Below are 12,500 nucleotides of genomic sequence, written 5' to 3'. Positions count from 1 at the left end.
TTTTTCACCCAATTTGGAATGCCCAATTCCCAGTGCGCTTTTAAGTCCTCGTGGTGGCGTAGTGACTCGCCTCGATCCGGGTGGCGGAGGCCGAATCTCAGTTGCCTCCGTGTCTGAGACCGTCAATCAGCGCATCTTATCACTTGCCTTGTTGAGCGCGTTGCCACAGAGACATAGCGCGTGTGGAGGCTTCACGCCATCCACCACGGCAGCCGCACTCAACTCACCACGCGCCCCACCGAGAACGAACCACATTATAGTGACCACGAGGAGGTTACCCCATGTGACTCTACCCTCCCTAGCAACCGGGCCAATTTGGTTGCTTAGGAGACCTGGCTGGAGTCACTCAGCACACCCTGGATTCAAACTAGCGAACTCCAGGGGTGATACCCAGCGTCTTTTACCACTGAGCTACCCAGACCCCCCCATTTCCCTTTTCTGTGCTAAAGACACACCAACAGAAACAAGTGTGTGTGTGTGAGTGTGTGTCTGTCTGTGCATATGTGAGTGTGTGTAAGTGTGTGTGCAAGTGTGAGTGAGTGCGTGTGTGTGTGTGCGTGTTTGTGTGTGTGTGTGTGTGTGAGTGTGTGTCTGTCTGTGTATATGTGAGTGTGTGTGTGTAAGTGTGTGTGCGAGTGTGAGTGAGTGCTTGCGTGTGTGTGTGTGTGTGTGAGTGCGAGTGTGTGTGAGTGTGCGCATGAGTGCGAGTGTGTGTGTGTGTTTGTGTGTTTGTGTGAGTGCGTGTGTTTGTGTGTGTGCGTGCGTGCGTGCGTGTGAGTGCGTGTGCATGAGTGTGTGTGTTTGTCTGTGTGTGAGTGTGTGTGTGTGTTTGTGTGTGTGTGTGCGCGTGTGTTTGTGTGTCTGTCTGTGTGTCTGTGTGTGTGTGCGCATGCGTGTGCGAGTGCGTGTGAGCATGTGTGTGCGAGTGTGTGTGTGAGTGTGCACATGTGCATGTGTGTGAGTGCGCGAGTGTGTGTGTGTGTGTGTGTGTGTGTGTGTGTGTGTGTGTGTGTGTGTGTGTGTCTGACTAAACAAACAACCAGCACTAGGTAAATATCACTATTGTTCATAAACACACACACATACACATATACAGTTTGAGAAACAGACTCCTCACTGGTCATAAAGATTCAGTGACAAACACCATTTTCATCTGCATGAGTGAAGAGAAGACTCTGGGATGTTCACATATTAGACAGACTTTCAAAGAAACATGTTTATAGAATAAAACAGAAATAGTCATTTGTAACATTCTAAATGTCTTTACTGTAATTCATGTTCACATTAAATGATTCTTGGTAAGTAAAAGTATCATTTCCAAAACACACACATTTCATAGTGCTTGTAAATTTTGAACGGTAGTGTAATTACATACAGATATACATGTGCTGTATGTTTAAAATGGTAAGAAACAAAAAATGCCCTCATCAAGGTTAAAAAATGCCCCTGAAAATCAAATCCAGGGGGCAAATATTGACTTAATAATAATAAAAAGGTCCATTTCTGATCCTGGTATGTATTTGTACACACACAGCAAGCATCTGTTCAAATAATGCAGCATTAAACCCCTAAACGCTGAGTATACAGGAGTTACAGTGGTATGAACATACATCGTACAGGGGTTAGTAAAACTCTACAATGTTAATAATCAAACTCCTGTACAACTACATTAACATTCAAACCTCTGTGCAATGCATTAACACATTAACCCATGTACGACAGCATTAATGTGCTAACTCCAGTACCAAAGCCCACGTGAAATTAAAAACGTCTCAATCAAAAGAAATCCTGACAGGCCTCATTCACTATTACTATAAATCCTGTAATGTGTTTCTGTAGGGAAATATTTTGCTAAAAGCTTTTGTTACCAAATATAGCGCGCAGATTGCTGGAACGCAGTTATTTTAGATCTCTGCTTACCGTCCGGTTTAACGTACAGAACAGAGAAGTGTTATTCTGCTCGCAACCTGAACGTCACCATGAGAATACAGCACACACACACTGATAGTGCTGCTCACACCCTACATCACACACACTTACACAAGTGCTCTCATAGACACATTAGAAAAACAGTGACAGTGTAAACTCGACACCTCTTAAGCTGCAGCGCAGCGGGCGTGCGAGCTCGAGACGTGTGTGTCCAGAGCGCCACGGCTGCGGGGAGCCGTGTGTGTGTCAGGGGCCATTTTTCTACCCTAATCTAATCTAAACCAGCGTGTCCCGTCGCCCTGAGTCACTGAAGAACAACACCAGTGGATACACACTAATCCTGCACTCTCTCTCGCTCTCTGTGATTATCAGATGCTGGTCTATCAGACAGATCTTGTGGTCTGCTTCTCCTCACAGAATCTCCAGTGCAGGATGATCCAGAAGACACTGAGTCAAGTGTTTATGTGTGAGATAACATGACGAATCGTGGGTCGTGGAGTGTGTGAGATAGCGTGACGGATCATTAGCAGTGGAGAGTGATGGCTACTCCTCGTCCCTTTCACCGGCACTGTTTACTTAAACTGCCGGCACTAAGGAGTCCTGCACACACTCAACCAGCTCACACACACTGTCACAAACACACATGCAAATAAATCACAACATGAATCAATTGTACTGATCAGTTTCTGCCGTGTGTCTCAGCTCCTTCTGCTGTTCTGATTCTTCAGTCTTACAAAGAGAATTACACATGTATTTATACATGAGATTAATCACTATCACCAGGGGTGTAGTGCCAGTGATTACCCTCCGCGTGCCAATGTGGGCACACGTGCCATCGGTTGCCGACCCCTGCACTACACCTATGTAATATTACAACTTATTGTACATCTGAACAGACCAACGATTTACCAACGAACAGGTGAAATTGAACTAAGTTGCATCCTAGTCAGAATGCGTAACATGCGTTGCAGATACGCTGTTTCTGTAAAAACACACTACACATAATGCAATATTCTAATCTGTCAGCATAAAAAAAATCTAAATACAGTTGAGAAGTAGCTAATAGTTCAGTATATTCATTTTTATGTGATTATTTTAGGAGTTTTTTCAACAAGGACAGTTGATATATGTTCCAAGTACTGAAGCATGTGATGCAAAATGATTGTACAACAGCACTACAATGTCTAGACTAAAAGGAGTGAGTGTGTTTTGATGCATCAGGATGTTCTGGTGTAACAGCGTTCAGTGTTAACGGCAGCATCACTCCTGTCAGTTACAGGTGTGTGTGTATCAATCTACAGCAGAGTGAACTAGGTTTGCCACGGTGTATGGTGTTACCGGTTTTACTCGGTACAAGGGACAACACCGGTGTGAAATTTTGTGGGGTAAATGGGGGAAACATTATGAATGGAACTTCCAATATCAATACGAATAGAATATCCTTAAATAACGAATAAGTGCCTAATGAAGAGTTTGTGACCCATGATAAATGAACCTAAATAACACATTGAAAGTCAGATGTTCTTTACCAACAGGTAGAAAAGTCCTCGCACTGACAGAAGATGTTTAATCGCAGTTAGTGAATATAATGTGCATGGTGGGTAACTGTAAGACGTCTCGGATTCGGAATGACACAAGAAATGCTGTTAGACACACAGACACATACTTTATTATATTATTAAGAACAGATGACAGAAAAGCTGCCTATGTACATGTATGATGCGCTGTTTGTTCGGAGGCGTGCAGTCTCGTGGAACACACATGTAAAGGATTCTCACTCTTCCTTTGTTTCAGTCTTCTGAAATTTTTTTGCAAGAATAGTTTCGTCTATGAGTGCTGCAAATGACCTCAGACATCTCATTTCAGGAGGTGCTTTGAGTTCAGTTCATTTTATTTCCACAGAACAGTTCATTGTGAACGCAACTCTGCAGCCTATACATCTGTGATTAAATCATACACGTTAACCTCGAACCGTGAGTTATATTTCAGTGATTATTATCATCATTATAATTATTATGTTTACATTTAGAATTGTTTTTAGATCTTAATATGTATTAGTAATTTTCCGCCTGTCGTCATAGACGGATACTTGAGTGATGGTAAATGGAGAGGTGGTTATATATGTTTTTTTTTTACCACTTCGTTATTTTAATTGCTTTTTCTTTTCTTTTGAAGTGCAATTGAATTAGAAATGTATTTGGTTTAAGTTTTTCATTTTTTAAATAAATGAATAACATTTTCAGTGCAAAATCACTAAAGCAAGAATAGTCACCGACCCCTCAGTCGGGGGGTTGACGATGTAATTGGATATTGTGATATATTTTTTTTTATATAAAAATATCGTGAACATATTTCTTGCATATCGCCCAGCTCTAGGAGGGAACAAGACAAATGTATTCATGCATTCAAAGTCATTACCCTTCCAAAACAGCTAAAGTGGGTCCTGGGATGAAAGGTAATAACACCAATATTAAACCCTCAACCACCCACAATAAGTGATGTATTTTCCCGGACAACGAAATACCCGACAGGTAGCCCATGATGGAGAGAATGCACGGATGAAGTCGGTTCGCTGCCAAAGAGATGTTGCCCTTCACAACTGTTGAAAAGCCATCTTTCAAAAAGTTGAACAACACACATTTTAATTGCACTTAATTTTTTTCAGTTTCATTTGAATTTTTAGTAAAAAAACAAAAAAAAAAAAAAGTAAAGTTAAAAGTGTGAAATAAAGCTGCCATGCGTTATTGTGTAGGCTATTGCTTAACGAAAAATACCCCATAGTACCACTTAGCGTCCAACCAGCAGTAATACCGGTGTTAGTCATTTTGAACATGAACACCGCACCGGTGTGAAAATGATGATATCGTGGCAAGTCTATAGTGAACAGATGTGTGTGTTCTGCAATATCACAGCAAGAGCTTTTGACGACACACACGAACATTTAACAGAGCGAGTAACTGCCAGCTAGTAAACTTCACATATCACCATTAACGGCCGGCAAAGGAGAGCAGAGAATCGGAGCAGAGTTTAAGAGCTTCCTGCTGGTTCTTTTCCATTAGAGGCGAGAGGTCAAAAGTCAAAGCTCGCTGATCTGGGTTGTTAAGTGGCTGTGCTGAGGTGTAAACACAGAACCGTCAGTTCACATCAACACTCGTTTACTCTGATCTAGCACAGATCCACATACACATTACTGACTCACTCAAACCCATTACAGTCATTCACACAACACACTCTCATTTACATGTGTACAAACATCCTGCTGCTGATGAAAGACTCTGTGCTGAATCTCTATGCCAGACTGCTAAAAGACTTTTGAATTGATAAGACTGTGGAACTGATTGAAGACTGTGCTGGGCTGATAAAAGACAGTGCATAAGTGATTAAAAGACTACTAGGCTCACAAAATACTGCTCATTTGACAAAGCCTGTGCTGGGCTGATAAAAGACTACAGAAATAATAAAAGACTGTGCTGGCCTGAAAGAAAGACTTCTGAATCTCTGCGCTGAAACACTGCAAAATTATGTAGAATGTCTGAGCAAAAGGAAGACTGTGCTGAGCTGATAAAAGACTGTGCTGAACTGATAAAGACTGCACTAGATTGATAAAAAAAACTGTGCTGAACTTATAAAAGACTGTGCTAAACTGCTAAAAGACTGCACTAGATTCATATAAGACTGTGCTGAAATTATAAAAGACTGCTTTACAGAGAAAATACTATACTGGGCTGATCAAACACTACAGAACTGATGAATGACTGTGCTGAACTGATAAAAGACTATGCTGAACTAAAAAAAGACTGTGCTGAACTGATAAAAGACTGTGCTGAACTGATAAAAGACTGTGCTGAACTGATAAAAGACTATGCTGGGCTGATAAAAGACTTTTGAATCTCTGTGCTGAAACACTGCAAAGTTGTGTAGAATGTCTGTGCTGAGCAAAAGGAAGACTGTGCTACACTGATAAAAGACTGTGCTGAGCTGATAAAAGACTGCACTAGATTGATAAAAGACTGTGCTAAGCTGATAAAAGACTGCACTAGATTGATAAAAGACTGTGCTGAACTGATAAAGACTGCACTAGATTGATAAAATACTGTGCTGAACTTATAAATGACTGCTTTACAGAGAAAATACCATGCTGAGCTGATCAAACACTACAGAACTGATGAAATACTGTGCTGAACTGACAAAAGACTGTGCTGAACTAATAAAAGACTGGGCTGGGCTGATAAAAGACTATGCTGGGCTGATCAAAGACAACAGAACTGATGAAATACTGTGCTGAACTGACAAAAGACTGTGCTGAACTAATAAAAGACTGTGCTGAACTAATAAAAGACTATGCTGGGCTGATCAAAGACAACAGAACTGATGAAATACTGTGCTGAACTGATAAAAGACTGTGCTGGGCTGATAAAAGACTGTGCTTAACCAATAAAAGACTGTGCTTAACCAATAAAAGACTGCTTTACTGAGAAAAGAATATGCTGGGCTGATCAAAGACAACAGAACTTATGAAAGACTGTGCTGAGCTGATAAAATACTGTGCTGAACTGATAAAAGACTGTGCTGGACTGATAAAAGACTGTGCTGAAATGGAAAAGACTGCATTGGGCTGATAAAAGACTGCTAAACTGATAAAAGACTGTGATGAAATGGAAAAGACTGCATTGGGCTGATAAAACTGCTAAATCGATAAAATACTAAGCTGGACTGATAAAAGACTGTGCTGGATTGATAAAAGACTGTGCTGAACATATAAAAGACTGTGCTGAAATGGAAAAGACTGCATTGGGCTGATAAAACTGCTAAACTGATAAAAGACTGTGCTGAACTTATAAAAGACTGTGCTGAATTTATAAAAGACTGTGCTGGATTGATAAAAGTCTGTGCTGGACTGATAAAAGACTGTGCTGAAATGGAAAAGACTGCACTGGGCTGATAAAAGACTGCTAAACTGATAAAAGACTGTGCTGAACTGATAAAAGACTGTGCTGAAATGGAAAAGACAGCATTGGGCTGATAAAAGACTGCTAAACTGATAGAAGACTGTGCTTGACTGATAAAAGACTGTGCTGGACTTATAAAAGACTGTGCTGAAATGGAAAAGACTGCATTGGGCTGATAAAAGACTGCTAAACTGATAAAAGACTGTGCTGGACTGATAAAACACTGTGCTAAAATGGAAAAGACAGCATTGGGCTGATAAAAGACTGCTAAACTGATAAAAGACTGTGCTGGACTGATAAAAGACTGTGCTGAAATGGAAAAGACTGCTAAACTGATAAAAGACTGTGCTGAACTGATAAAACACTGTGCTGAAATGGAAAAGACTGCATTGGGCTGATAAAAGACTGCTAAACTGATAAAAGACTGTGCTGGACTGATAAAAGACTGTGCTGAAATGGAAAAGACTGTGCTAAACTGATAAAAGACTGTGCTGAACTGATAAAACACTGTGCTGAAATGGAAAAGACTGCATTGGGCTGATAAAAGACTGCTAAACTGATAAAAGACAGTGCTTGACTGATAAAAGACTGTGCTGGACTGATAAAAGACTGTGCTGAAATGGAAAAGACTGCATTGGGCTGATAAAAGACTGCTAAACTGATAAAAGACTGTGCTGGACTGATAAAAGACTGTGCTGGACTGATAAAAGACTGTGCTGAAATGGAAAAGACTGCATTGGGCTGATAAAAGACTGCTAAACTGATAAAAGACTGTGCTGGACTGATAAAAGACAGTGCTGGACTGATAAAAGACTGTGCTGAAATGGAAAAGACTGCATTGGGCTGATAAAAGACTGCTAAACTGATAAAAGACTGTGCTTGACTGATAAAAGACTGTGCTGAACTGATAAAAGACTGTGCTGAAATGGAAAAGACTGCATTGGGCTGATAAAAGACAGTGCTTGACTGATAAAAGACTGTGCTGGACTGATAGAACACTGTGCTGAAATGGAAAAGACTGCATTGGGCTGATAAAAGACCGCTAAACTGATAAAAGACTGTGTTGAACTGACAAAAGACTGCTAAACTGATAAAAGACTGCGCTGGACTGATAAAAGACTGTGCTGAAATGGAAAAGACTGCATTGGGCTGATAAAAGACTGCTAAACTGATAAAAGACTGTGCTGAACTGATAAAAGACTGTGCTGAAATGGAAAAGACTGCATTGGGCTGATAAAAGACTGCTAAACTGATAAAAGACTGTGCTGGACTGATAAAAGACTGTGCTGAAATGGAAAAGACTGCATCGGGCTGATAAAAGACTGCTAAACTGATAAAAGACTGTTGAACTGATAAAAGACTGTGCTGAACTGATAAAAGACTGTGCTGAAATGGAAAAGATTGCATTGGGCTGATAAAAGACTGCTAAACTGATAAAAGACTGTGCTGGACTGATAAAAGACTGTGCTGAACTGATAAAAGACTGTGCTGAAATGGAAAAGATTGCATTGTGCTGATAAAAGACTGCTAAACTGATAAAAGACTGTGCTGGACTGATAAAAGACTGTGCTGAAATGGAAAAGACTACATTGGGCTGATAAAAGACTGCTAAACTGATAAAAGACTGTGCTGGACTGATAAAAGACTGTGCTGAACTGATAAAAGACTGTGCTGAAATGGAAAAGATTGCATTGTGCTGATAAAAGACTGCTAAACTGATAAAAGACAGTGCTTGACTGATAAAAGACTGTGCTGGACTGATAAAAGACTGTGCTGAAATGGAAAAGATTGCATTGTGCTGATAAAAGACTGCTAAACTGATAAAAGACTGTTGAACTGATAAAAGACTGTGCTGGACTGATAAAATACTGTGCTGAAATGGAAAAGACTGCAGTGGGCTGATAAAAGACTGCTAAACTGATAAAAGACTGTGCTGGACTGATAAAATACTGTGCTGAACTGATAAAAGACTGTGCTGGACTGATAAAAGACTGTGCTGGACTGATAAAAGACTGTGCTGGACTGATAAAATACTGTGCTGAACTGATAAAAGACTGTGCTGAACTGGAAAAGATTGCATTGGGCTGATAAAAGACTGCTAAACTGATAAAAGGCTGTGCTGGACTGATAAAAGACTGTGCTGAAATGGAAAAGACTGCATCGGGCTGATAAAAGACTGCTAAACTGATAAAAGACTGTTGAACTGATAAAAGACTGTGCTGGACTGATAAAAGACTGTGCTGAAATGGAAAAGACTACATTGGGCTGATAAAAGACTGCTAAACTGATAAAAGACTGTGCTGGACTGATAAAAGACTGTGCTGAAATGGAAAAGACTACATTGGGCTGATAAAAGACTGCTAAACTGATAAAAGACTGTGCTGAAATGGAAAAGACTGCATCGGGCTGATAAAAGACTGCTAAACTGATAAAAGACTGTTGAACTGATAAAAGACTGTGCTGAACTGATAAAAGACTGTGCTGAAATGGAAAAGATTGCATTGGGCTGATAAAAGACTGCTAAACTGATAAAAGACTGTGCTGGACTGATAAAAGACTGTGCTGAACTGATAAAAGACTGTGCTGAAATGGAAAAGATTGCATTGGGCTGATAAAAGACTGTGCTGGACTGATAAAAGACTGTGCTGAAATGGAAAAGATTGCATTGGGCTGATAAAAGACTGCTAAACTGATAAAAGACTGTGCTGGACTGATAAAAGACTGTGCTGAACTGATAAAAGACTGTGCTGAAATGGAAAAGATTGCATTGTGCTGATAAAAGACTGCTAAACTGATAAAAGACAGTGCTTGACTGATAAAAGACTGTGCTGGACTGATAAAAGACTGTGCTGAAATGGAAAAGATTGCATTGGGCTGATAAAAGACTGCTAAACTGATAAAAGACTGTTGAACTGATAAAAGACTGTGCTGGACTGATAAAATACTGTGCTGAAATGGAAAAGACTGCAGTGGGCTGATAAAAGACTGCTAAACTGATAAAAGACTGTGCTGGACTGATAAAAGACTGTGCTGAACTGATAAAAGACTGTGCTGGACTGATAAAAGACTGTGCTGGACTGATAAAAGACTGTGCTGGACTGATAAAATACTGTGCTGAACTGATAAAAGACTGTGCTGAACTGGAAAAGATTGCATTGGGCTGATAAAAGACTGCTAAACTGATAAAAGACTGTGCTGAACTGATAAAAGACTGTGCTGAAATGGAAAAGATTGCATTGGGCTGATAAAAGACTGCTAAACTGATAAAAGACTGTTGAACTGATAAAAGACTGTGCTGGACTGATAAAAGACTGTGCTGAAATGGAAAAGACTGCAGTGGGCTGATAAAAGACTGCTAAACTGATAAAAGACTGTGCTGGACTGATAAAATACTGTGCTGAACTGATAAAAGACTGTGCTGGACTGATAAAAGACTGTGCTGAAATGGAAAAGATTGCATTGGGCTGATAAAAGACTGCTAAACTGATAAAAGACTGTGCTGAACTGATAAAAGACTGTGCTGATCTGATAAAAGACTGTGCTGAAATGGAAAAGATTGCATTGGGCTGATAAAAGACTGCTAAACTGATAAAAGACTGTGCTGGACTGATAAAAGGCTGTGCTGGACTGATACAAGACTGTGCTGAAATGGAAAAGTCTGCATTGGGCTGATAAAACTGCTAAACCGATAAAAGACTGTGCTGAACTTATAAAAGACTGTGCTGAACTTGTGCTGAAATGGAAAAGACTGTGTTGAACTGATAAAAGACTGTGCTGAACTGATAAAAGACTGTGCTGAACTGATAAAAGATTGTGCTAGGGTTATTAAAGACTTCAGAACTAATAAAAGACTGCTAGTCTGATAAAAAAAACAGCTGAATCTCTGCATTGAAACACTACAAAACTGTGCAGAATCTCTGTGCTGTGCTAAAAGAAGACTGTGTATAATACTGATAAAACACTGTGGTGAATATGTGCTGGGCTGATTAAAGACTATTTAACTGTTAAAAGACTGTGCTGAGCTGGGGGAAAAAACTGTGATAAGCTGATAATAGACTTCTGAATAACGAAAGACTGTGTTGAATCTCTGTATAAAAATGTGTATTTATGCTTGAGAAAGATGAAGAGTTCAAATGAAATCACACACACACTATTCCTATTCTGAGGCAATGCAAGATATGTGTATATTGTGCTTTTGTGTTTTGAGTGTATTTATGATGGGAAAGTGTCTGTAATAATGGTGTATACATTACATGCATGTGTGAATGAATGAGTGTGTGTGTGTGTGTGTATCTGTGTGCACGTCATACAGCTTTATGGGCTCTAAGGAGTGTTGAAAGCCAACAAAAGGCCCAGTGCAGAAGAGGCCACACAAGACGCGCACACACACACACATGGAAAAAAAGACACATTAACACACAAACAAAACACAATATCAAAGACACATTCTTCTGTACCGGTAAAGAGACGCACACGCAGAGTCTCATATAAGTGCACATGTGTTGTGTAGACAGACGGCAGCTCTTGTGTATGTGTGTGTGTGGCGTGTAATGGTCCGTGAGGTACCACACAGGCTGTCAATGGCTGATAGTCTCAGCAGCATGTGCATCAATATTTACACAATGACTGAAACACACGACACACAGTTTACACACACATGCCATTGAAAGAGTCACATGACCCTCATCCTGGACTCTGATTGGTGGCCTTCCAGGTGAGATTCAGGTAATCTGTGATGTCACCACTAAATTGTAATATAAAATGTAAATATACTGTACATAAATTTTCCTAAAGTGTTAGTTCACCCTCATGTTGTTCCAACCCTGTCTGACTGACTTTCTTCTGTGGAACACAAAAGGAGATTTTAGGCAGACTGTTAGGATCTGACAGGATCTTGGTTGTATTCGATTATAACAACAATTTAGATCAGTCAAAAATGCATATTTACTACAAATAAGAGACCGTCAGAAAGTACTAGTAGTGTGTGTTAAGAAAAGAAAGAGTTAAAACAGAAAGACAACCAGACAGACAGAGAGAGAGCTGAAAGCGATGAGTGATGTTTACAGGTTAGCAGATCTGAGCTCATTCAATTCACCAAGACAAACCCGAGACAGACAGACAGAGAGCAGAACTCCCTATAACACTACACGAGTGTGTGACTGTCATGAAAATGAATCTATATTTGTGAGGGCTGCCCTCATCTCTTCATCATGTGAACATGTAGATCTGCCCACACAAACATGCAAACGGATGATCTCTGTTCTGCTGGAAGACTCACACAACATGTAATGTGAACTGAAGAATATGTATAGTGTGCTAGCAAATACAACTGACTTCAGATCAGTTGAAACAAACGCTGAAAGTGTGTGTGTGTGAGAGAGTGTGTGTGAGGGTGTGTGTGTGTGTGTGTGAGAGAGACTGTGTGTGTGTGTGTGTGTGTGTGTGTGTATACTCACTCTTGTTTCCAATCAGTGATATGGCAGGTTGTGTGTCGGACTCTTCGTTGGCTTTTCTCACCATGTTCAGCCAGTCTTCAAGATTCTCAAAACTCTGAGAATTAGTGATGTCATACACCAGGAGCACGCCCTACACACACACACACCCCCCTCCAGTTTCATACGT

The 12,500-nt window shown here is 40.3% G+C and overlaps 1 protein-coding gene across 2 annotated transcripts in view; it reads right to left on the bottom strand.

Annotated features, from left to right (window-relative positions):
- rab28 (RAB28, member RAS oncogene family) overlaps positions 1 to 12,500 on the bottom strand; it is a 43,047-nt gene that overhangs the window by 11,623 nt on the left and 18,924 nt on the right. For both annotated transcript variants that reach the window (XM_051658506.1, XM_051658505.1), the window contains exon 4: positions 12,335 to 12,464. In XM_051658506.1, coding sequence (XP_051514466.1) covers positions 12,335 to 12,464 — 130 coding nt within the window. The remainder of the gene's footprint in view (positions 1 to 12,334; positions 12,465 to 12,500) is intronic.

This window comes from Myxocyprinus asiaticus, chromosome 27 (genome assembly GCF_019703515.2).
Source record: "Myxocyprinus asiaticus isolate MX2 ecotype Aquarium Trade chromosome 27, UBuf_Myxa_2, whole genome shotgun sequence".
Lineage (NCBI taxonomy): Eukaryota > Metazoa > Chordata > Actinopteri > Cypriniformes > Catostomidae > Myxocyprinus > Myxocyprinus asiaticus.
The sequence above is the reverse complement of the archived record's forward strand: the minus strand, read 5'-3'. Positions and strand labels throughout refer to the sequence as shown.